At 43.6% G+C, this 27,044-nt stretch overlaps 1 protein-coding gene across 1 annotated transcript in view; it reads left to right on the top strand.

Annotated features, from left to right (window-relative positions):
* Positions 1 to 1,002: 1,002 nt before the first annotated feature.
* Positions 1,003 to 27,044, top strand: part of adcy2b (adenylate cyclase 2b (brain)) — a 56,698-nt gene continuing 30,656 nt past the window's right edge. The window contains exons 1-3 of the mRNA XM_080836550.1: positions 1,003 to 1,530; positions 11,677 to 11,874; positions 24,507 to 24,668. Of these exons, the coding sequence (XP_080692676.1) occupies positions 1,012 to 1,530; positions 11,677 to 11,874; positions 24,507 to 24,668 (879 nt within the window). The 5' untranslated portion in view covers positions 1,003 to 1,011. The remainder of the gene's footprint in view (positions 1,531 to 11,676; positions 11,875 to 24,506; positions 24,669 to 27,044) is intronic.

The following is a 27,044-nucleotide window of genomic DNA, read 5'->3' as shown; positions in this document are numbered from 1 at the left end:
ACAATATCTAAATGTATCCACTGTGAGGGTTATGAAACAGTAACCAAGTATGGGGCAACCCTTGACACAGGGGGATTTCTTCACCACCCACAGCAAATCACACGTGGCATGATACTGTCGACAGACATAGAGTCATGACTACCAGCCAACTGCAGTTTAGTAACTGCCTTAAGACATCTTCATTCAATATTATGCCATACATGTTATTTTCTTGTTTGAGTTGATTCATCTGCTAATCACATTGCGACTGATCAATTATACTTGATTCTGTGTGGTTTGAGTCCTCCTGTTCAGTAATCAGATGCAGATTGTAATGCACACACACCAACACATTAACTTGAGAAATGGAGCTAAAAAAGGATTGAGTTGGGGTAAAACAATTTTTTTTTTTTAAATCCGATAAGCAAGTGTGTCTGCCCTTTAACCCCAAGAGAGGGCTAGTCAGTGGAAATATTACATTGTGGATTTGTTTGTCTGTCGCTGGAGCATTGCCTCATGCAATTGCTACTGTACTTTTAGTCTTCTTTGCAGATGATCTTCATGTGCAATTTCCCTTCGTTATTTACCTTTACCTCCTCTTGTTCTCCCCTTTCTCATCAACTCACTGACACATTCGCTTTACCCTGCAATGCACTTCAGCTGCTCACTCTCTCCCTCCCCTTTGCCTTTCTCTCTCTCTCCCTCCCTCTTTCCTGGGTTCCTCCCTCTCACTCGCTCCTTAATGCTTTCTAAATGGCTCTCACTCTCCTCTGCTGACTCTCTCCTTCTCTCTCTTACACACACACACAGACACACACACACACACACATATACACACACGCCTCTCCCAACACTTTCTCCCCCCTCTCCAGTCTCTCATTGTGACGCTCTCACTCTCCCTCCCTCGGAATCGCACGCTCTCTCACTCTCTCTCCCTCTCCCTCTCCCTCTCCCTCTCCCTCTCCGTATCTCTGTATCTTTGCCGGCTCAGTCCCACTCCTACTCTCAATTCATCATGTTGGCTGCTGGACGATGCTGCGCTCCGCCGTGCTGTCGCTGCTGCCCTCGTACGGGACGCGCCTGTCCCTGCCGCTGCATCTGAGCACGCTGCGCGAGGAGGAAGAGGAGAGGGAGGAGGAAGAGGTGGGAGACTCTGCCACCGCCACTGTCGCCACCACCACCTCCACCTCCACCGCTGCTCCTACTTCCACTGCCACCAGCCAGGCTGCCCCTACCCCTGCCCCAGCCAGCTCTAGGTCTTGCTCTGCCCCCAGCTCCACTCCAGTGGACCCCCTCACTGCCGTGGGGGCGCGGGCGCGGGCAAGCCCCATGCGGGGGTCCCGGATGGGCTACCTGCTGGAGGGGGGTAAGGGTGGTCGTGGTGGTGTGGAGGAGTTGGGGTTGCCAGCCGGGTGTGAGCGGAAGTCTCCGGACTGGCTGTATGAGTCGTACTACCGCATGAGCCAGCAGCACCCGCTCATCGTGTTCCTGCTGCTCATCGTCATGGGAGCGTGCGTGGCGCTCATTGCTGTCTTCTTTGCCTCTGGACTGGTGAGAGTCCACTGTCCATCTTGATTTCTGTCTTTCTTTTTTAGATGTAATTCCACATTGATCTCATTCTCTTGTCCTCTCTCTTTCTGCTGCTTTCGTTGTTTTCCTACATCAGTTGTTCAGTTTTTTTCTCTCTCCTCTCTCTCTTCCTCTTGTTGCTGTCAGAGAACTTGACTATTTGTGGCTGCTGTGTTGTGCTGAGCATGACAGATTTAGCCTACCACCCCCACTGTTCTTGATAGTGCACACAATGGAACACGTAGGATACCGTGCTGCACGCTACCAAGGCTGGGTGGATTGTTATTGTTTTCTGAGGATGTGGTTGAAAGTGTGCTGCTCTCTTATCAGGGAAACAGCAGTACTGTTACAATAGAACGAGCTAATAGACCAGAAATGTTCAAGCGTCGTTAACTTCTTTTATCTCGGTTTTGCCATCTTTGCCTGCTATTTTGTCTTTTTGTGTGTACAGTATGTGTGGGGGCATTTATGTGTGTGAGTATGTGTTTCCAGTTCAATTTTGAGAACTTTCAGCCTCTCTCCTAGAAAAAGATAGGAAGTTTCCTGTTTCCCCTTTGAAAAAAATTGCTTATCTTGTTTATTCAGAGAAACCTGATTGTAATGATCAGCCCGTGCCTGTGCTGTCTTAGGCCACTGCTTGGTATCGATTCCCAGGCTGCATGCAGTTGAACAAGGCGATAACAAGGGAAAAAATATGCAGTAGGGGTAATTGGGCAGCAGATGAATGAGAGAAGAACTATTGCTCTTTGCTCTTGGAGGAGTTTATTGAAAATCCATGTGTGGAGCGTGGTTCACATTACGGCCAAAAGTGCCTCATCAATCATTCTGTACCCATGTCATATCGTTCGTATCACGTTTTGTTTTTTTCAGTAAGCATCTGTTACGATCAGATTCAGTGGAACCTGATGATCTGTTTAAATGTCAAATGCAGCCAACAAGAAAGAGTCAGGTTTTATAATCGAAACAGCTTAATCGACGTGCAGTCACATAGTCGATTTTTCATATCTTGGACGGTGAGAAAATTGTCTGTCTTGTCTGTATATAGTTAAAAAATGTACGCCTGGTTCATAAAGATTGTCTCCGAAGGTAATGATGCGGTCAGAATGGATGGATTTTACGTTTTACCTAGTTAGACCCCTGAATGACTTCATGAGAACAAACCTCTGACACACCCTTCTTAGAAATAGCTACGGTACTTAAGGGGCCAGAAGCTGGCCCAAGACCAGCTATTTGTCTGTGAAACAGTGCATGTAGACTCACATATACAAACACACACACTCATACCACAACCCCTCCATGTACACACACACTCTCACAGACAAGCACATACATGTTTGCACATCTTCAGTATTTACTCAAATATACTCCAGGATAGACAAATTACCACATAGCCACAGTGTCTCTGTCACAACCCCCCCCCCACATACACACACACACACACACACATACACAGGCAGATGTTGTGAAATACGGCCCATTTGGCTTTCACACTCGTCTGCCCTCAGAGACAGTCGGAGGAGCACTCGCCTTTGTTAAGAGTTCAAGAACTCTGTCAAGCTCCCAAGGAAGTGGGGGAGATGGTGATGGTGCATGTGTGAAGGAGACCGTGAAGCATTGTGGGAGACTGATAGGTGTGTGTGTGTGTGCGTGTGTGTGTGAGAAAGAGAGAGCAAGGGCAAAAGCAAGAGCAAGAGTGAGTGTATGTTAACATGAGTATGCATACAGAAGGGGTATAAGGGGCATGTTGATGATGTATGTTTAGGATGGCTGTGCATATGTGTCTGTGTGTATGTGTATGCGTCTCTCTCTCTCTCTCTGTGTGTGTGTGTGTGTGTGCACACGTGTGTGTGTGTCTGTCTGGACATGTGTGTAATGCAGCTGGGCGTGGGGGGTAAGGGTGAGGTGGGCGACCCAGCCGTTCAGCCTGAATGGAGAGTGTGCTCTGCAGAAATGTGATAATGGCTCTTGGATGGGCTGTAGCGGAGAGGAGAGGAGCGGAGTGGGTGCAGTCTGATCAATGAGCACACTTACAGGGAGCCTTATGCTTATCGCTGCCGCCCTGCACAGCACCATAAGGTTAAAATAATACTTCTAAACCTGATTGTTCAAATCCTTGATTGTGATTGGCTAAAAGCCGTTGTAAAATCCAGCATTACCTTACAATTTGACCTGATTACATTCCATATTACTGCGCAGCGAATGGCAAGGCATTCATATAGCGCATTTCATACCCAGTGTTCCATCTGGCTGTTGCGTTGCTTCAAGGGTTGCGTGGCAACGATTTATTTAGGAACTATAATTTTTAGTGGCGGAAGAATGACGGTTTATCATTAAACTATTGTTTCTTAAATTGAATTGTCTTTATTTATGAAACCATATCAAATATGTGTAGTAACAGGTTTAGAAAAGCAATAAGCCCCGCGTCGTGCCTAACAATACCCCTTACCTGTTCTAAAATCAGCGCAAAGCTTTTTGCTTAATAGAACAATTACAATAGTACAGGAGGCACGCCTTAGTTCACTCCCCCAAATATTTCCTCAAGGTTTACAGAGAGAGCAATATTTCAACTGCCTTAAACTGCCTAAGAGCTCAAACCCCCAACCTACATCCTGCTGAAAACATGACCCATTCAGTTCTCTGGTCAGAGCTCCATAATGTAATGAGGTGTGAAGTCACATTTTACACTGAATGTGCTAAATCTTCAGCTGATCGCGTAATCAATCCATATCACCGCCTTCTCAACATTAGCCTATTTGCCAACTGCACGGCATCAATCAATCACCAGAATGCAATAATGGAACCTCCGACCGGCTAAAAAGGAAATAGATATATACATGCTAATGCTAATAATAAAAGCTAACTAGAAAATGCATTTCCTGAAGGGAATACCAGTGCATGAAATGAAAAAGTTAAGAAAGGAAGAATAAAGGAAAGAAGAGGGAAAGAAGGAAAGAAGAAAGGAAAGAAGAGTAAAAGCAGGAAAGAAGAGTGGAAGAAGGAAAGAAGAAAGGAAAGAAGAGTGGAAGAAGGAAAGAAGAAAAGAAAGAAGAGTTAAAGAAGAAAGGAAAGAAGAGTTAAAGAATTGAATTGAATTGAATGCCTTTATTGTCACTGTACTTTGCAATACAATGAAATTGGGAGCGCTACTCCACTAGGTGCTTAAATACAATAAATAATCATTACAAGACATATAAAACACAATAAATACTATTAAAAAAAAAAAAAACAGTAAAAGGAGCAATGACCAGGTAGTGCAACTATTAAAGTTCAAGAAGTGACAGTAAGTGGCTGGGTTTAGCTATGTTTGTTTAGAGAGACTATTGCGTTTGGGAAGAAGCTATTTTTAAATCTTGTGGTACGGGACTGTATGGACCTATAACGCCTACCAGAGGGTAACAATTGAAACAAGTGGTGGCCGGGATGAGTGTTGTCCTTGATGATGTTCTTGGCTCTTGAGAGGGTGCGGCTAAGTGCAATATCTGACAGGGGAGGGAGGGGGCAACCAATGATTTTTTTCTGCAATTTGTATTATTCTTTGAAGAAGAAAGGAAAGAAGAGTAAAAGAAGGAAAGAAGAGTGGAAGAGGGAAGAAGAAAGGAAAGAAGAAGGGAAGAAGAAAGGAAAGAAAAGTGGAAGAAGGAAAGAAGAGTAGAAGAGTGAAAAAGAGTGGTGGATAAAGAGCTAGAGAGTGAAGAGGGAAAATATTAAAAGAAGGAGAGAAAAAGGGACTGAAGCAGAGAGAAGCAGTGTGAGAGAAAGTAGAGTGAGAGGGATAGAGAGAAAGATGGAGAGAAAAAAAGTAAAGTATGGAATTTGTCCCTTAATATTCCTAGTTATACAGTTGAATGGAGAGGGACAGAGAGAAGAGGAGCCTTGGAACCTTGGCGCAGGTGTCAGTGAAGCACAGGTGCAAGCCAGTTTAATGACCCTATTATGATGTCATAATGGCCCAATGTAAGTCAATAGGAAAATTTATATTCGTTTTTCTTTAATATCTTAAAAAGTATAAAGTTTAGAAAAGCAAAAAAAGAAAGTGGTCGGACGAATACGTAAAATATGGATTCACATGTATAAACGAATGTGATGGGAGTCAGCGTCCTCAATGCATGTTTTGCAATGCCAAGTTGAGCAATTCTAGTCTAGCACCTGCAAAACTAAAGGAACACTTCCTAAAGCTGCATGGAGATGGGAAATACAAGAACACAACGCGGTATTAATCAATATAAATGTAAATATTTATGTTTTTGTGTGAAATTCATGTTTTGTTCTTTGAACACAGTTATTTTTGTATGAAACTGATGCATGGTTCATTTTGTGCACTTATAAAATAAATACCTGTTTTGAAGAAATCATATTTCATTTTTCCAATTTCGAAGGGTTCGGTGAAAGCGCTGATGAACCGTGCAGGGTTCAGTACCTCCAAAAAGGTTAAGAACCACTGCTCTAACGTGATAGTTGCCTACATCTGCTCCTCATCGTCTGAAAGCAGTTATAGTTCAGGTGGGGTTGTCTTATGTCTGCTATACATAGTCTATTGTAGCGACGGCTGTTTATTCAGGAACAGGTCCGGCGCCAGATCAGAGGAGCAATGTCTTGATCCAGAGTCAGCGGCTGCTGCTGTTAGGCGGACCGGGCCCCATTCCGGATGACTCATTAGTGCAGTGGTCCCCAAATGGCGGCCCGTGGGCCAGATCCGGCCCGGGTACGGCACATTTTTGGCCCGCGACGTCGTAAAAAAAAAAAAAAAAAAAAAAAAATTTTTTTTTTTTTTTTTTTTTTTTTTTTAAGATTAACGCTCTTTTTGGCCTCGCAAACTGTGTAGTAGGCTAACGTTACGGTTTGAGTGATGGTGAGCGCGATACGGCGAAATGTTTGATAAAAAGCTTCTGAATAGAAAGTTTACCTTTTAAAAGTTGTGCAAAAGAAGCGAGCTTCACTGTCAACGGGCAGCTTTTCAGCAGAGTCTGAAATGTGCACTTTATAATTTTATTTTGTACACCCCTGTTTGGCAATGTTGTTTTTCAATAAAATGAAACATTGCATAAAGCAAGCCAATCCACTTTTCCATGATAAGAGCATTAAAATAAAATTTGCGATTAATTAATTTGTGATTAATCGTGATTAAATATTTCAATCGTTTGACAGCACTAATAAAAACTGTTATTTTTTTAAACCGCTGTCATTTTTTTTGGGGGGGGGGGGGGGTTGTTGGCCCTCAGCCTCACTTGCTTTACATAATTTGGCCCTTGGGGAAAAATAATTGGGGACCACTGCATTAGTGCAACAGCTGCAGTGCTTTGATGGGACGGGGGTGGTCTGCTCCCTCCCTTTCGCAACGCGACAGGTTGTGAAATCCTCTGGATCGCGCTCCAAACCAGCAAAAAAAAAGACTTTTGGCATTAACAGCAGATTGGCACAGGTGTACGCTCACTTCTTTGGCAACAGCAGGGGGGCTTTGTGATATAATGAAAAAAAAAAAAACAGTGATTGACGGATAGACTACCGTTTCGTATGGCGCCAAGTGGTTTTCTGATAAACTCTGGAATTTTCCATTTGAGTTTTCTCTTGGTTTTTGCTGCTGGGTTAATTGAGGGCAAGCATCATCGCCCGGGGGACTGACGTGTTCATCCAAGTGTTGGTAATTTGTGGACAAATAACAGTCTCCACATACATGAATGGTACACGCTTGGAGGCAGGGACGTGCAGTCATAGGAGGCAGGGGAGGCAGAGCCTCACCTGTCATTTTGAAAAGTAAAAAAAATATATATTAAAAAAATATATATTTTTTTTTGTATAATAATCATATATATTTATGTATTATAAATATTCATATTTCTCTAGTTATCTGTGCTACGAGTGTCATTTCTGCATGATTCCGATCATTTCGAGCATTTTTATTATCAAAATCGCTGAATTTGAGCATTTCCGGTTCCCAGTGATCAGCCGATGAACATTGGACGTGCGGTCAAGGCAGATGCATTGCAGTCTATGGGCAGGGTAGGCAGTGCCTCCCCTAGGATTGCGAAATCACTCCAAACTGGGTGTTACGCATGCGTGCGCAAGCGTAGAACCTTTTGAGTTGAGCTGAAAACGCATTGAAAAATATTGCAAGGGAGGCACGCACTACCACGGATTCAAGAAGGGTGGCGAGCGAGAGGGCACTTGTTGGGTATATAATCTGACGTTGGATTTTCTTCTTCACTTCTACTTGAGTTTGACAGCGAAAATGGAAGATTGCATTGCTAACCTGAGGCATGTTGAATTAACTAAGAACGTTTAAGTATTTTAAGTTAACACAGTAGTATTACACATTTGCATTGGAGTATTTCACGTTTCCCAACGGGACTACATATTCATGCGCAACACGAACCTAAAGAAGCTAAAGGCTGTTGATGCAGGAAAGTTGCCTTGAAGTTGTGAGCAGACTAGGTAGGTGCTAATCCTGAGCTAAACTAGCCACTGACTGCATTCACTCAAGAAGAGGACAACGGATTTCCACTGATCTATACTGATAATCGTGAGTGGATTAATTTTGTTTCACCTCAAACTGACGGTTATGAGCTCCAACGAAAGTGCACCAACTTTAAATTATACTGGCCAGTAGAACATTTTGGTATTGTGTGCTATGTATGCGGTGTTTAACTGTTTACATGTTAATATGTTGTGTAAATAAATATGGAATTGTTTTTTCGAAGCTGTCCGAGTTGGTTAAATGGTCATTTAAATTAGCATCTCACCACCGTAGTTATATTTTCTCCAGACAAAATGAAATGAGCCATATCATTGGTGGGAGGGCTACATACACTAGCTTGCAACTATTAATATCTTATTAATAACTCATCATAATACAATAAAAAAACAATCGTTTGAAAATAATGGTATTAGACAATAAAACAACGTTTTTTCAGTTCTGATCAGATGACAATTTTAAAACCATAGACATATATACATGTATATATACATTATATATATAGTTTAAACTAGAGCTCAAAATGACGTAATCACTTCCGGTTTCTGTGCCTCACCAGCTCCGAACCTCACTGCACGTCCCTGCTTGGAGGTGTATATTACTCATCATATATTATCATACAGAGCCTCATGGCCAAATGTCGAAGGCAGTGCTTTTGCATGTGTGTCCCCGTGGCAACGGACGGAAACATATGTTACTTAGCCTATGCTGGAAGTGAATTCAATTGAATGGGGCAAAAAGAAGAAACAAGTACGGCATTTTGTAGCCTAATAAGGATAACGATGGTCTGCTAACCCATGGAGAATAGAAGCATACAGCACTAATATTTTTCCTTGACAGGCATCACATAGTATGCTATCTTAACATTATTGGCTACACACTAACGTTTGAATTTGTATTTCGTTTCACTGGTGCTCAGCTAGTGACACCAGCCTACGTATTTCCGCCTGAATTGATTTCAAGCTCATACTCAGTCTGGCCCAACCCCATTGACAATCGTCTCCAGAACTCAAAATTTTGCAGGACCAATCAGCGAACAGTTCAGAGCTGTGACGCAAAACTCGCCTTGGAGGAAAAGACACGAAAAGCTATCGGAAAAGTTGTCTTAACTCTCGAGAACATCAGAAAATTAAAAGGAGAACAAGAGTATTTTCTTGTAAGTTTTATGATTGGAAAGGACGTCGTAGCTCTTCTCCCAACTGGCTTTGGGAAGAGTTTAATCTACCGAATGCTTACTAAACGTTGCTGATTGGTTAAGGGAACATGCATTGGGTTGGCCCAGACTGAAAGACGGAATGAAATGGAGTCACAGGCTGGTAATGGCCAGGCTACTCAGCTAGAGGCAAGTCAGATAAAACTAAAGCAGCTATTCGTAGCCTTTTTTTTTAGCATCCAGTACTTCACATCTAATCAAGGATGGAACGTCTAGGAAATGTGTCGCTTAATATGCAACTGGTTGGATAGTGTAGGCCAGACACACCTGCATACCACCATAAAGACAGCAGGCTGTTCACTCAGATGTTTCAGGTGAAGGCATTTTGTGTCATTCAGATGACTGAGACAGGCCTGACCCCCCTAAGCCCCCTCCTGTGCAGTGCACGTCCCATGGTGTTCAGAAACCACCTCCTCTATCATTTCCTCCCTCCCCTAAACTAAAAAAAAGATGACGGCGCTAAAATTCTTTGAATTCTCTTCTTTGGGACCAGCAGCAGCGGCACATAGCAAATTAATAACAATGCGCTACATGGCCGTCGCCAGATCCCCTGTCCAGGAGCACAAAAGCGCACAGATCAGCGGGATGGGCTGCGGCTGGCTGGATAACAACAGGCTCAGCCACCACAAGCGCTGACAGGATGCGCTGTACTTTGTATCGAGTAGAAAATGGTTTTAAATGGATTTAGAAAGGATTCAAAAGCTCAGTCTGTTGCCGTGCGTCTTTTGCCGCTGTTGATAGCACTCGAGTGAAACGGGCCTGTGATCGGGGCCAAGCACATCACGATTGCAGAATGTAGCATAGCCCCTGGATAAAAGGGCACAGTTTTGGATGTTAGTGAAGAAAAATAGCTCTGTTGTTTTAATGTTGATATGAAAATAAGCGACAAATAGGCTAATTGAACACCGTAATAAATAAATAGATGGAATATTGTATTGATCCTGAAAGGGAAATTGCAGTGTTGTAACAGGAGTTCACATAAATCACAAAACTTACATAAGTTACACAAAACACACGAAAACAAAAACTGATCTGGGTAAAAACTACGTATTAAGACATTTATATGTATAGTACAAACTCGTGTAGCATTTATCACTCTTTGAAATATGTTTTTATTGGCATGTTGATGTGAAAAACAGATAAACATACCTGTATGAGCCATATTCATTGTCCTTTCATTTGGTGTGATTTTGCCCCGTGCCACTAGGGGGCTGTATTTGCTTTGTGGCTTAGTTGACCTCGGGTCAGCCAAGCTAGGCCATTTAAACCTAGTGAAATCCAAACGCAGGTGTTGCTGATTTGGGAAGCAAACAGTTTTTCGACTGTGCCTAGGTGCAATGTGGTTAGATGCAGTGTATCAGATTTGAATGTGAGCAATTCGGTTTTGTTGTTTTGGTTACGAGTATTATGAGTTAAAGTTATTGCTGCTGTATTATATGGAAAATAAATGCAAGATAATTGCATCACTGAACTTTTCGTTATATTAGGGGGCAAACGCACCAGGCGCACGTCGGAAACAAAATAAGCCATCAGCAACCAGTACTAGACTTAGTTTAGGACTTCGTCAGTACAATACCTGTCGGTTCCGTTAGCTGCCCAGGCTATGCACTCTGTGGTCCGTTCAGGAGCACCCCATGAACTTATAAGAAAGCACAACATCGCCAACTATATCGCCACCAGTTAGCAAGGAGACAAAGTATAATAGCCTACCTTTTAGGTTGTTAGATCACTAGTTTTAGGCCCAAACCCCATACTGGTGCTTTAATAAATGAATGACTGCACATTGAAAATGCAAGTATTGCAGGCAGACAATACCTCTTTAAAGAAAGTGTGTAAAACTTAATTTCTGTATGCATTCTCCATTTGCATGTGTGTTGGTGTGTATGTGTGTGCCCATGTGTGTGTGTTTACACACTGGCATGTATACCTCTGTGAGTGTGTGTGAGGGGTGTCTTGTAACTTAATTTAAATTCTATCAGAGTACGTCTGTGCATGCAGCTATAGTGCTCCTTGGCCAGCTCTCTCTGGCAGGTGGTGACTCACAATAGTGATGGCATTACTTTATTTCCAATACTGCACACCCTTACCCACGGCCCAATTCATTAATAAACCAACACAGAGGTTTTGGTCCTAGTCTATCCATCTATAAATATCCACCCTATTTCCTGTTTTGCTCAAAAATGGTTCAAAGCATTATAGGCAGAGCCGCAGCAAAGCCAAGATTCAGTTATCAGGCCAATCAGTGAATTATGGAACTGAGGTGTTATTTTTTTTCTTCTTTTATTTAATGTCTTGGAAAATAATATTAACAGTTTTGCTGCCTCATATATTTTTCCTGAAGTATTTTTTTAAAAGTCTGATACGGGTTAAGTGTAACTGTGGACTGTCCTTGAATTCTAAAATGTTTCTCTCTCTCTCTCTTTTTCTCTTTTCTTCTCCCCTGAAGGACATGCAGGATCACGTAGCCTTCATCATCACGGTGCCCACCACACTCGCCATCTTTCTGGCCATCTTCATCATGGTATGCATCGAGTCGGTCTTCAAGAAGCTCCTCCGCCTCTTCTCCCTGCTCATCTGGGGTTGCCTTGTCGCCATGGGCTACCTCTTCATGTTCTTCGGTGGCATCATCTGTCCTTGGGACCAGGTGAGAGGCGGTAGTGAACAGCCATCTGGGGCTCCAGGCTCTGTTTCCAGCGAGTCTGAACTTTTTGATGAAGGTGCTCCTTTTGTATTCTTTTTTTTTTGCTTTCCAGCTTTTTATTTTGCTCTCTGGAACTTCTTCTTCCAGTTGTGTGTACGTTTCCTGCATTGTTTGCTCTTGTTTCCCCCCTTCTGTCTGTTCTTCACCTCCTACAGCCCCCCCCCCCTCTATCTCTATCTCTCTTTGTTCGCTGTAAGTGGTTGCTTTTGCTGAAGTTACTTTGCCATTGTTCCCGCTCCCCTCCCCTCACCATCAACTCTACTGTTTCTTTTGTTCCCATTTCTCCCAGTGTGCTTCTTGATAGTTCCTTTTGTTTTTGACTCCTGCAGTCAACCCACTCGTGGGGTCTGGTGGTGACCGCCAGTGACAGTATGTCTCTTGGATTCACGCTGAGCAAATGAAAGCTCCATTACACTACATTACACCACAGGCAGCAGGGACACATGTATTCATCCATGACTTTCTGTGGCGCACAGGCTGGACGAGAGGAGGAGCTAATGTTGTGGTTATGGGGGGGCACGGTTTAAAAAAACATACACTAGCCCCTTATACATGCGTCAATGTAAAGCTGTTACATCGCGTCTGCACCGATAGAAACTCGCGAACGTGTTACAATTGCCTCATGTATAAGGGGTCTAGATGTGAACTGTTCGTTTTTCCGCCGATCGTCTGAGCCTTTCGAGAGAGGTGGTTTACCACGATCGTTCGGTTCAGAAAAGGGCGTGTCAAATCAGGCCGATGTGTCATGGGGGAGTTGGTGCGTGACTGGGGGGAGACGGTGACAGGAGGCTAGAAAGTTCGAGGCTAGAAAGTTCTTGCCTGTTCTTGAAAGGAGACTGATCCAATAGGCTAGTAGGCCTACAATTTTTTATCAGTAATAAAACGCAATTTGGTACACCATTTTAATATGGTAATATAGCCTACTGTTTTTTGCAAAATGAAAGAAAGCATATTTAGGAAACGCCACAAGCCTATTAATTCCGAAATTTCACCACATTGTAGGCTATATACTGTAACAACCCCAACACTTGCCTGCTTCCCTTGCAAATCAAAATTTTCCGACTATTTTTCTTACCTTCTTTCTTAGCTGTTGATGTTACTGAGCTAGAAGTTTAAGTTGTTCTGAACATATCGCGCTGCCAATGCCCAATGTCACTTCTGAGTCAAATCACTCCATCATCTCTTTGAAATTCCTTATTCCACGAGTGGTAGGCTACAATGACTGGCTGTTTTCAAATATAACTAATAGCCTAACGAAACAAAGATTTTCCTCTGCTGATCCCGCGTCTATATGGAAGTTTGTAGAGAGAATGCGGGGGAGTAAAATGCTCGCAAAATGCTCCGCTGCCGGGGTTAATTCCCTTTCCTTTACGTCTACTGCTGTCTAGTAAATACATACAGACAGCCGGAAATGTTAATAAACGGAATGAAATAGCTACACATTACACACGCTATGTCTTAATAAAACCCACGTTACTCACATAGGCCTACTGGTTAACACTAGTGTTTGTTACAGCACATAAACGTTTGTCGCTACATCCAAACTGCGTCACCACTGTCTCTCCCTGTATCTGCTCCAGCCGCACCATTTTACTTGCAATGTGAATCATTTAATTTAAATATGCTTATTTCCATTTGTTGCACCTTAATCATTTTCTACAAACGTGATATGCTATGTATGGTGTAGTAGACTGAGACTCTATTCACTACTGCACAAAAACTAGACACGTTTGCAAAACTAGACGTTTGCAATGAAGTAGGTAAAACAACTTTCGCCAATATCTCCGTAAGGGAGATGGGTTGTGTGCTCAAATTTCCTGGGATCAAAGAAGACGTTAGTATTCATGTGCAAACTAAAAATCACGTCTCAGGATTGCTGCGCATGCAAGTTATTTCGGGTGTCTCAACTGTAACTAATAGCCTACCACTGTCATATAATTATGAGTTCAGTAAAAGACGGAGCAAACACAGTTTTCTACCGTTGTTGAAACACATCCACGCGTAGACTCGTTTTCTTTCCATCTGAGAGTGGTTATTCAAAGAAAATATTAAGAACTATATGCTGATAGAAAGAAGGGAACTTTAAGCCACTACACTGCCTGTGCACGATGCGGATCCACGTTGATGTTGTTAGTAAACAAACCAGGTGGGAGCACATCTCCGTGGTCTTTGCGCATGCCCGAGGCAATGTAAACGCTTTACATTTTGCACATGTAAACACGTAACGACAAGAGCTGTTTCCCTTGAAAATGTTCACACCTACACGCGAATACGATACGATAAACTGTTCTGATCACATTGGCACATGTATTAGGGCCTACTGATGTTGTCTGTGTCGGGAGCCAACTCAACACAGTTAACATTATACAATAAAATGAAGCTTACCTAGTAAGTAAACCAGCTAGCATCGCATTCTCTGAAAACTTAGTAGCCATCTAGTCACTACCCGACCTAACAATAAACGTGCAAACCAGACCAAATTTATCAGTCTGCATTAAAATCTTTTTTGAAGCTTTTTTGAAGCTGCACTTAAATGATGAGAAAAACAGACAATTAACTGTGTCACATGCCTACCACATTGGTATTAAGGTTAAGTAAACTGCTGTGCTGCCTCCATATTTCACTAAACACTGCCATGACGACCAGCCCCCTTTGTGGAATCTTCTGTTCAGGGGTGCCGCGTGTCTGGGCATGACCACGTTTATTTATGTAATTTATTTATTTGCGAAGGCAACATTATGACAGATCCTGAACTTCTCTTCTCTCAAAGCATATTCATTTGAGCCAACAGCTATAAGTACAAAATGAAGGGGAAGCTGTGCTTAAAGGGAAGCAGGGCACAATAAACATCCCGAATCAACATCTCTTATTTCAGGCTTTCCACCAGGTGATGCAGTCGGACGAGCTCCCCAGCCAATCCCTCATCCCTGTCGTCCTCACACCCATACCACAGGCCTTCCGCTCTACTCCACTTGCATCGCACCCACAGTACCCAGATTCAGCTCTCGAGACCTTTGTTTGCGCAGAGTTTAAAAAAAACTTCAAACCCACAGACAGTTAAGCACACAACAAATACAAAAGAGCAGGAAATTGCTGTACAATTAAGCACTTTGAAAAATTGTGGTCGTTGCCCTTTCGGATGTCCCGGTGTGCCGTTTCTGAGAAGAGAGCACTCAAGGCAGACATGCTGCAGGAAACAACATGGAGAGGACCCCAGCACAAAAACTCACCAAAAACCTCAGTCAGGGTTTGGGGGGATAGAGATTCAGGCGGAAAGATTTGGCAAGATTAGAGGAGAGAGGCACTGTGAATCATCAAAGTGGCCCTTGTGTGCCCAGCCAAGCAGGCGGCGCTGGAGCGAGGTATGAAAACGACCAGAGCGAGGGACACAGATGTGCCGCTAGCCTGGCCGTGACTCAAGGGTACATTATGTGCATTATTGATTAGCAAATGGCTTTCATGAATACAAGTATGAACAACCAGCTGTTGCGTCCCATCATAAATATTGGAATGTGGCAGGCCAGCGGAAGTAAGACAGGACTTGTGCGGAGGCCAGGGAGACTAAGGCACATACTGGTTAGTTGTAGATGTCACTCATTGGCCATTTAAACATCCCATGAGCTCTAGTTTGTTCACATGCTATTAAATGTTGCACATTGCAGATTTAATTCCAATATAAGCCCTGCTTCATTTGTTTCTGCAAGGATGGCATTTCAGTGATTAGACACAATAGCAAATTGAAATGTCACTGCATTTTGTCTGTAGAATGTATTATACGCCTGTGTAATTTTCATTTCTGGCTGTGAAATAAGCTTGCGTGCAGTGAAAATGCAGGAATCCATCTCAGGATTTAAAAATGGCAGAGTTTATAGGCCTAATGTGGACTTGCCTTCTTTCTGGTTTGGACTATTTTGTATTTTTCACTGGTAATGGAATTGGCCAAGAATTCATTTTTAGCTTTTTATTTTCTCACACCTACATCACAGATCTTATTCTACTCTCCTGTTTCTCTCCTTGTGTTCTGCCCAGTCCTGTAGGGGTTGCCCAACATTCGTCACTTTTTCTCTCTTTCTTTTACTCTCTTTCTATACACGCCTGAGCGAGTGCGACACCCGTTATTCTCAGTAGAAAGCGAAGGCTCTTGATATGATTTTTATAGTGTGCTTATTGCTCTGTGCCCCAGAGTGCACACATGAGTGGACCCCTGTTTGGAGTTAGATCCGTTTGTGTCTTCACCCGGAGCTCAGAAACATTTGGAATAATCTCGGCACCTGCCAAGAATACTCTCTACTGATCCAAATTGCTCCCTTTCTAATCACCACTGTATAATTTTAGACACTGCAAGGGGCTGTTTGCATGTTGCTAGTGACAAGTAGCAGTTGTGCTAACATCAGCCTAGTTTGTCACAAGCCCCCCAGAAAATAGGGGCTCTCAGTGCGCAGCAGGCGTATCTCCGACTGCCAGATTCAAAAGGCTTGATAGGGGCTTCTCTCCTTTATGATGAGTCATTTGAGAAAATCGAACATTGGCTCAATGTGCTCAGCATAATTTCCCATTTCTGGTCACTTATGCTCTGTTACTCCCACACAAACACACACCACACACACACACACACACACACACACACATTACACGGACACAAACACTTTTTCACACACCAATGATCTTTAATTCCGTCTTCGTGTAATAGAAGCGTTGACCCAGAGGTCAAAGGTTAATATGAGCAGGTGGCTCTAGGTCAGTACCCTCTGAGAGCTTGAACTGGCCCCTGATTGGACAGAGCCGACAGGACGTCGTGGTAGTCGTTTAACCTCTCGACTCTCAGTAACAGTTACAGTTGCAGTGTGTGTGTGTGTGTGTGTGTGTGTGTGTGTGTGTGTGTGTGTGTGTGTGTGTGTGTGTGTTGGTGAGTCTTTTGTTTGAGTAAACCCTGGCTATAAGGAGAGTTAGCATTAGTCATCGGAGCGGCTCTGGGCAGAGGGGGTGTAGGAGGAGGAGGAGGAGGAGGAGGAAGAGCAGAGAGGGCAATTATTTCATTTTACATAAGGAGTTTGCATAAACACTCCAAAACATTTTCACTGATTTTTATCTCGTCTGGATTTGTTTTTGAATCTAGTAACATTTTAGCAATTCATACCTCAAAATAGAACCGGTGCTATCAGTAGAGAAGTACTTCCACACAGGGACCAATTATTGTGTTCTTCTGCCATTCGATCAGGAACCATTGGGTGAGGTTCACGTACTGGAGAACAGCTCCACAGAACAGAACAGCTCAATCATAGAGAAAAGCTTAATAAGTCAAACCAAATTCACTAATTAATACACTAGATCACTTATTACGAAGGTCTTCAAAAGCTAAACCATCTCAGAGGCAGATATTTACTTTCACTCTTACTTAAAAGTGAGGAACAACACTCAACCTTCAGGGCTGTAGGGGAGTAAGCACTAAGTTCTAAATCTATTCAGTAAGACAAAGTGCAATGAGAACAGGAGAAGAAGTGCGCAGAAGGTGCAAGTTAGGCATGTTAGGGTATCAGAGATACCTCTAATATACAGCCGCGGAAAAAATTAAGAGACCACTTCAAAATTATCAGTTTCTCTGGTTTTACTATTTATTGGTATGTGTTAAAGTAAAATGTACATTTTTGTTTTATTCTATAACCTACTGGCAACATTCCTACCAAATTTCAAATAAAAATATTGTCATTTAGATCATTTATTTGCAGAAAAATGACAATTGGTCAAAATAGCAAAAAAGATGCAGTGTCTTCAGATCTCGAATAATGCAAAGAAAACAAGCTCATATTCATTTTTAAACTACACAATACTAATGCTTACACTTAGGAAGAGTTCAGAAATCAATATTTGGTGGAATAACCTTGATTTAAAATCACAACTTTCATGTGTCTTGGCATGCTCTCCACCAGTCTTTCACATTGCCGTTGGGCGACTTTATGCTACTCCTGGCGCAAGAATTCAAGCAGCTCGGCTTCTTTTCATGGCTTGTGACCATCCATCTTCCTCTTGATCACATTTCAGAGGTTTTTTTATGGGATTCAGGTCTCGAAATTGGGCTGGCCATGACAGGGTCCTGATCTGGTGGTACTCCATCCACACCTTTACTGGCCTGGCTGTGTGGCATGGAGCATTGCCCTGCTGGAAAAAATATTTCTCAGAGTTGGGGAACATTGTCAGAGCTAAAGGAAGCAAGTTTTTCTTCCGGGACAACGTTGTACCTTGCCTGGCAGAGGTTTGTAAAAGACCATAAGGATTGAAAAAAGCGGACTGGAGGGTCTTCTAGTTCGTCTTCTCTGATGAGTCCAATTTTCAGCTTTGCCCAACACATGGTCGTCTGATGGTTAGACGGAGACCTGGAGAGGCCTACAAGCCAGAGAGTCTCGCACCTACTGTGAAATCGGACTCATCAGAGAAGACGAACTTAGAAGAACCTCCAGTCCGCTTTTTCAACCCTTATGGTCTTTTACAAACCTCAGCCAGGCAAAGTACAACGTTGTCCCGGAAGAAAAACTTGCTTCCTTTTGCTCTGACAATGTTCCCCAACTCTGAGAAGTGTTTTTTCCAGCAGGGCAATGCTCCATGCCACACAGCCAGGCCAGTAAAGGTGTGGATGGAGTACCACCAGATCAGGACCCTGTCATGGCCAGCCCAATTTCGAGACCTGAATCCCATAAAAAACCTCTGAAATGTGATCAAGAGGAAGATGGATGGTCAAAAGCCATGAAAAGAAGCCGAGCTGCTTGAATTCTTGCGCCAGGAGTAGCATAAAGTCACCCAACGGCAATGTGAAAGACTGGTGGAGAGCATGCCAAGACACATGAAAGTTGTGATTTTAAATCAAGGTTATTCCACCAAATATTGATTTCTGAACTCTTCCTAAGTGTAAGCATTAGTATTGTGTAGTTTAAAAATGAATATGAGCTTGTTTTCTTTGCATTATTCGAGATCTGAAGACACTGCATCATTTTTGCTATTTTGACCAATTGTCATTTTTCTGCAAATAAATGATCTAAATGACAATATTTTTATTTGAAATTTGGTAGGAATGTTGCCAGTAGGTTATAGAATAAAACTAAAATGTACATTTTACTTTAACACATACCAATAAATAGTAAAACCAGAGAAACTGATAATTTTGAAGTGGTCTCTTAATTTTTTCCGCGGCTGTATAATATTAGAATTGAAAGGAGTCTTCAAAAGATTCCTAAAGATAGAGAGGGAGACCTCTGCTCTGAGAACATTTGGTAGGATCTGGTAGCTCATTCCACCATCGAGGAACCACAACCTAATATTGGCTTGTGTGTAGGAATGACAATGGCAGAGTATGTTTCTTGGAGGAACACAGTGGCCGAAATGGAGCATAAGCCTGATTGAGTTCAGGTTGATGGGCGCAGACCCAGAATTTAATGTGTAGACAAGCATTAGTGACTTGAATTTGATTTGGGCGGCAGTAGGTAGCCAGTGGAGCTCAACGTACAGGGAGATCGAAAACCAGACATTTCTATTGAGTAAACATGTATGCAGGTCAGTGTCTTTCCTGGTTTGTACAGAAAAGAAACATTTATCTGCCTTTACCTCAGGTTGTCTTTTTTGAAAACACCACCTTGAGTGATTACTCAATGCTCATTTTCAGTAAAGTTTACCTAATTGTAGCTGCCAGGCTGTTCATAATTACACATGCCTTTGTCCGAGTGCAGAATATCCATTTTCACCTAATTAAATAACTCGTGTTGAAAGACTTTCGAAATTGGTGGTTAGAGGGAATGGCAGAAGGGGGGAAGGCAGGGGAGAGGTCACCATGGTTACAGTCGTCCCTGTCGGCAGTGGTGGTGATGGGGTAGCCCTCACATGGCTGTGGGTGTGACTGTGCTGCTGACGACACCGCAGTGTTTGTGTCCAGCCAAGGTCACTCGGAACAAGCATGGTCCCCATAACAAAAGCAGGGAACACAGCCGACTCCCACGGCCAGCCTCTGATGCCAGTGTATTATGTTTGCGGCCTATAAATAGGAACTTGCCACAAAAGCCACATAGTGTAGCCAAGGTAACTCATGGCTGACAGTAAACTTTTAAAGAGAAAGTGAGACAGACAGCCAGGGGAACTGAAGGCAGAGGGAAACAGGAAAGAAGGGTGTGTGTCCAGCTGAATTTAGAAATGCCAAGGATAATAATATGTGTGGAAATAAAGAGGCATGCCCTATTTGTGATTTGTGTGTACGTGTATGCTTGCATGTGTGTGTGTGAGCATGTGTGTGTGTGCTTGAACGTGTAGGCTTGCATGTGTGTGTATGTTTGTGTGTGTGTGTGTGTGCGTGTCTGCGAGGGTGATGGAGCCTGACTGATTCTTTTGGATGAATTTGTGGTGGCTGCTGTGGAGATGGAGCACCAGCAGAGCATATGCGCTAAAACTATCCCTGAAAATGGCAAACTGTTTCTGCTCCCATTCTATTTCATGCTCTGCTTGATGTCGAGAGATGGGGCCGCCTGCATCTGTATGTGTGTGTGTGCGTGTGTGTGTCTGTGTGTGTGTATGTGTAAGCGCAGATATCTTTGTATGAGTGTACTGAGTGTTGTGTTTGTGAGTATGCACACTCACTTAAAGGTGTGTGTGTGTGTGAGTGTTTGTGAGTGTTTGTGTGTGTGTGTGTGTGTGTGTGTGTGTTTGTGTGTGTGTGTGTGTGTGTGTGTGTGTGTGTGTGTGCCTCACTGTGCTCAGCTCATGGGCGTATGTGTGTGCATTGCTGTCGTCATATTTTGACATCCAACTACGCCTCCAATAATTGACACCAACATGTCAAGCGAACAGCCTCTCATTGTTCTTTTTGTTTCTGCTTAGTGTCGATCAGGCCGCATTTTCACAGCACCCATGATGAGCTCTTCACTAACCGCTTGCAATGCTCTGAGCACTCTGTATTCATTCAAGTCTGAACATAACACTCTTCAGGAAAACACACACACACACACACACACACACACTCAAACACACACATAAGTGTATCTATATTTCGATTTTCAGACAGTCTTTATGCACTTATTATGTTGGTGATAGATAAGCAAACACTTTTCAGGTCATTTTAAAGAATCCCCACTTTACAGTGTTAATAGACGGTAAAGACAGGTTGAAAGTCTAAGAAGTTTTCAGAGTGTGATAAATGCTTGCGCCATGCTCCTTATTTGCGTGGTAATGAGCTGAGACCTATAAAGGACACTGTGGGAGTTATATTAGGAACCAGGTGTGCAGATGATCATTTTGTAGAAATGTGAAACATCTCTCAGCCTTCCACCGCGCATGCAGGACAGGTTCATTAGCAAGAGAGCTAAGATTATCTGCGGGCTTAATAATTCTGTCACAGGGTTAAATTAGCTAAATGACGTCGGCTGGAGCCAGGCTTGGAAAGTGGAAGAGTTCAGCGGAACAATTTGTGCCATAAATCACCACAGGTTTCCGGGAACTTCAGGGAGCTGAACAGCTTGTCCAGAGTCCTTTTTAATTCTCTCTGAACTTCCAGTGTTTTTCATTATCTTTCTATTTTGTTTCACATTTACTATTTGTGTATATCCAAAGGTACACTTATTTACCTCAGAGATCTCTCACCTATGGTGCTCATCTTCCTTCATCTATATTCACCTAATGTTGTAAGCAGGCTGGGAAGGTTCCAGAAGCATGATAATATCAATACAAAGCGACTGATATTGGCAGGAGAGTGTGAGGTGCAATGGTGTGTAGAAGGAGCAGCCCTACCTATCGATAGCCGCAAACTGCCTCCGGGGGGTAAAAAAAGCAAAGCCCCTCTCAGCCTGGGCAGAGACTATTGGTGCTTTTTTCTCTTCTCTCCCTGAGATGACACAAAATGGCACTAACACTTCACCACCCTCCCCATCCACTTCTTTATTGTCTGTGTCATCCCCAAAAGCAGTGGCTCTCAACTAGTCTGGCCTTGGAACCCACAAAATGGAATTGCGACCCAAAGTTTACAGAATTCAAACAAAAAAAACCCCAATGAAATACAAATCTCTACCACACTGTCAAGCTATCTTGCTTCACCTTTCGCCCAAATGAATGAATTAAACTTCATGTTGTATTCTTCATCAAATTAGCTCATTATACAAACATACATGTTTCCCACACAAAACTGCATAGGCGTTTATCATAGCTAATCTCAGTCTCCTGTTAACCGCAAATTACAAGGATATTTTTCCAGTAATACAACTACAGTAATTAGTTAAACATTTTACTTTTCTAACAGAATTATGACTCAAAAAATAGTAGTGCTTGGATTCCCTGTAGACAGCTAGTAAGTCAAAGCTCTCTCCACTCTACAGCATTCCGCCGACACTTCAGACACACAGTAGGCTGTGCATATGTCACTCACACAGAACTGTGTCTTTTTCTCAGAGCTCCCTTTTCCCTTTGTTACTGAGAACTGCATGAGAACTGTGAGGACGCTTCTTCCATTTCCAATAAAAGCTACTGTTTATATATTTCTACAAAAGATAGATCCATCTATCCACCCACCCATCCATCCATCAATAAATCTGTTTCTAGTTTCCCTCCCTCTCTATCTCCCTCATCTCTTTCTTTCTCCTACTTCCTCCATAGGCTCATCCACACAGCATCCATAAATCCTTCCATATTATTTTATATTAATTCATGTCTTTGATTGAGTGTCCTCAGAAAGAGAAAGCACCTGAGGTGACACCAAACACCCTCGACTGGGTGGGAGGGCGGGGGTTGTGGGGGATGATACAGGGGCTGCGAGGTGCAGGCAGGTTGTTTAAAATGCAACATGGAAGATGAGAACCCACCGGCCTGCCCCGGCCTGAAAACGGAGCAGACAACCAAATTGGAATGCCATTCTCAATTCCCTTCACTCGACAGCGAGCCGAAGCAGCCTCCCATCAGGCTCCACGCAAAACGGTTAGGGCTGGGTAGAGTGTCTGCGGTTTATGCTTCAAATTTACATCCCACCTCCCCCAGCCCGCTTCATGGAGGACTTCAAACGCAGCACCGCCGTGCCTGTAAATACAAAACAAGAAAAAGTTTAAAAAGTGACATTTAAAAAGTTTCCGACACTTCCCCCCCTGCCTATCGGAAAAGAGGTGGATAACACCATGATCTGAACCATTGTTTTTGAAACCTCATTATCAACTCGAGGGCCTTCATCTGAGCCTCTCTGTGTTTGCATGAATTCTCCATTTGTTTTTCTCCCCCATCTGATGCCTTCTCCAAACTCTCTGACCTTTGAGTGGGTTAAGTAAGACACATGCTCTGCGTGTGGAATGTAATTACCTGTGACTGCCTGTGAGCGCTGGCCTCTCTGAAGCCTCATCATGACAATATCCCGGAGTGTACACACACACACACACACACACACACACACATACACACTTATTTTTCACCTTGGCCACACACTTCCGCAGGAACACAGCTCGGCCGCCCTCATCCCTTACAAGGTTTATTAACAATGTTTACAGCCAGAGATATCGCTTTCCTGCTTCCTCTTCCTTTTGGGTACATATCCTCCTGTTTATCCTTGGTCGGGGTTTGTCTGTGTGTGTGTGTGTCAGTCATTCCCTGAGTCATGTGTCGAGAGAGAAAGAGAGTGTGTGTGTGTGTGTGTGTGTGTGTGTGTGTGTGTGTGTGTGTGTACGCGTTGTCTTCCCAACTGGCTCCTCCAACTGTGTTCTGAATCACACCTGATTCTATTCATCAAGGCGCTGATGAGCCTGGCAGAGGTGGAATCAGGCTCGTTAGATTACGCCCTGGAACATCACGGCAATCGCCACCCCTGGGGGTGCCAGAACCTGCCTAGTTTTCACACCGGCGGCCCCAAACACACACCTGCTTCTTCTTGTCACATAATCAAGGCCTTTGTTGAGTGGAATCAGCTGTGCGAAATTTCGAAGGAATGCTCTCTACTCACCCCGTCCCCCCTTCCTACACCTACACACCCCCAGGGAAAACTCATCTCGCACCAGAACTATGCTGTAGTCCACCTGGGTCCAGCAGAGCCTCACCTGGTCGCAGGGCATGCAGTAGACTTCCCCTAATCTGCTTATTGCAACGGTTCTGTCTAGAGACTAGCTCTAAATAGAATGGTGTTCTTTTCAAATGACTCTGTTGGTGGCCTACTTCACATAAAAGTAGCTTTGCTGCTCTAGCTGTTTCTCCATGTTTCCGACAGTCCTGTTGGTCCTCTGCTAGAGAGAGATGCTAACCACATGACTCACACAAGGTCATGGATTTGATACCCAGGGAGCAAACAGGCTGATGAAAATGTAAATGTCCACTGTGCTGTTAGTCATGTTGGATAGAAGTGTCCATGAAAAAGAATACATTTAAAAATAATGGCTACATTTCAAATGGAAAAAAGTGTCTGTTAAATAAAAATATTATAATGTAATGTAAATGAATCCGCTCTGTATTCCCAGGTAGTGCTTAGGTTGTCACAGAAAAGTGAATACCGGGCTTGTGTTCTTTGACATTGTGGTCGGTCTCTCTCTCTATCTCTCTCTCTCTCTCTCTCTCTCTCTCGCTTTCTCTCTCCTGGTCCGCAGGTGTCCTTCTTCCTGTTCATCGTGTTCGTGGCGTACACCATGCTGCCCTTCTCCATGCGGGAGGCAGTCATTGCTAGCGTGCTGACCTCCACCTCACACACAGTGGTGCTCAGCGTCTGCCTCTCCACAGCCACCGACAACCTGGAGCCGCTCGTTTGGCAGGTGGGTCAAGAGGGAGCCGGCGAACAGAAGGAGGGAGGGAGAGAGGGAGGGATAGACAAATGGAGAGAGAGAAGTAGAGAGAGATGGAGAGAGATGGCGAGAAAGACAAAGAGGAGAGAGATGACAGAGAGAGAAAGGGAATGAAGGATGGCAGAGAGGAGTAGAGAGCAGGACAGGGGGAAAGAGGGAGACATGCAGAGAGGGTGAGAATGAGAGAATGAGAGACATGTAAAGAAATACAGTGAGAGAAAAGAGGATGATATTTGTACAGAGACAGAGAAAGAAAGAGCAAGAGGCAGGAAGAGAAAGACAATAAGTGAGATGGACAGAAAGACAGAAAGAGGAATTTAGACTAACATAGAGAGAGGAGAAAGAAAATGAAATGAAAAGTAGATATGCAAAGATGCAGGGTTAGAAATTAGATATGAAAAACATTAAATAAGTGGGACAGAGAATGACAGGGGTGAGAACAAGAAAGAGTCTAAATGAGATGGAGATGGGAAGAGAGAGTCCGCAATTGTCTGCTCTATATGCGTTGAGGCACTGGTGTCGGTAACAGGCTGATAATCCAAATCGAAAGCTGAGCTTGATGAAGCCCCACAACACACACCTGATACAGGTTTGATAAAGAAAATCAGTCCAAATACAGATTAGAAGGGATGAAAGATGACACTTTTTCAAGCAGTGGATGATGCCTGTGTGTGTGTGTGTGTGTGTGTGTGTGTGTGTGTGTGTGTGTCTGATTGGGAAGGGAGGGAGGATGCAGTGACTGGGTGGATGATCCCTGTGTGTTTGTAATCGTGCGTGCGTGCGTGCGTGCGTGTGTGTGTGTGTGTGTCTGATTGGGGAGGGAGGGAGGATGCAGAGACTGATGGGCCGGACAGAGTGGCCAGGTTGGGCCGGATGCCCGGTCTACCCCGGTGCTGAGGAAGGGCTTTCCCTCTTTAATGACAGTAGCCTACACATGCAGCCCAAACCCTCCACTCACCCTTCCAGCTCCACCAACTCCTGGTCCAACATCCCCACTCCACCCCCCTTGAGGCTCAGGCGAACTGGTAGAACTGGCAGCAGAGTTCAGTAGACAGCTGGGTCTTCTGCTGCTGTCTCTCCAGCCGGGGGTTCTGCGTCAGTCACTTCTACACATAGTCCCTCCTAAGCGTACTCTCACTCTAAGTCCCCTTCGCTAGGAGCTCCTGGGCAACTTAACCTTTCTGTGTCAGTCAGTTTTGAGGAGAACATCAATTGGATGTGCAATCGTTTATTTGTTTCCCTGTGACTCGGTGGATCTCAGGTTCCTATTTACGCAGGGTTCTTTGGTTCTAAAGGCCCTGGAGCGGCACAGGTGCAGACTTAAGTGCTGTAGCTTTTTCTCCACAAAGCTGTTATAATACAACACACCCTGCATCAATCTATATTTCAAGGTTCTTCAGCAAGAGCAGTTATGCCACATTATAGCACAGGGGTGGGCAATTAATTACCCCAAGGAGCAACATGAGATAGTGGGACTGTTGTGGAGGGCCGGACCAATAGGCTAAACTCAATTCAGCATGAAGAATGTGCATGTTTTTGCAGTATTAAAGGTGTGCCCAGACGACCAATTCACATGGCACACATGCACACACGAGAGCAAGCTTGCAATGCAATAGTATAAGTATACAAATTAATAATAATATCGATTTTTATCATTAAATGTTTGATACCTAATTTACCATTGACCTCCGCGGGCCGGTCAGGGGCCGCAAATGGCCCTGGGGCTTCAGTTTGCCCAGGTCTGTTATAGCATATAGCCCAGATTAAGCCCACTACATGATCCATTGATTTCTCTGTTCACATGATTGCAGACATGTCCCATTTGAAGTTGAGGAGGGGAAGTTTACAATTTGTACACAAAGCACAAGTGTAGATTTGAAAAGGTTATCGATGCTTAAAGGTCATCCTCCCCTTAGGGGAATTGGCGGTAAATGGAAGAAGGCCTATTTGCGGTGAGAAGCAAACAAAGAAAAAATATGAGAAATATAGGAATCCAAGGCAAGAATGGAGTCCTCATTGTGTCATTTACATTTTCGTAGTCTTCCCCATTCCCCTTGTCTTGTTTCTCTCTCTCTCTCTCTCTCTCTCTCTCTCTCCCTCTCTTTCATTCATTTTCAAAACAAAGACATCAGCATTAACTTCGCTTTTAGCTGTGGCAACTGTCCGACTGGTGCACAGTTGCCACAGCTATATGTGAAAGACACATTCGCCCATGAATATGCTTCATTCATTGCAGTGCAAGTCAGAATAAACTAGCTTAATTTTTGACTCTTAATTATTAACTGTTAAATCATTCACCTGTGCTTGCACTGGATGTGCATATACATTCATTCTTCATATTTCCAC

This window comes from Sprattus sprattus (assembly GCF_963457725.1).
Source record: "Sprattus sprattus genome assembly, chromosome: 4".
Lineage (NCBI taxonomy): Eukaryota > Metazoa > Chordata > Actinopteri > Clupeiformes > Clupeidae > Sprattus > Sprattus sprattus.
This window is presented reverse-complemented; position numbering and strand designations above follow the sequence as displayed.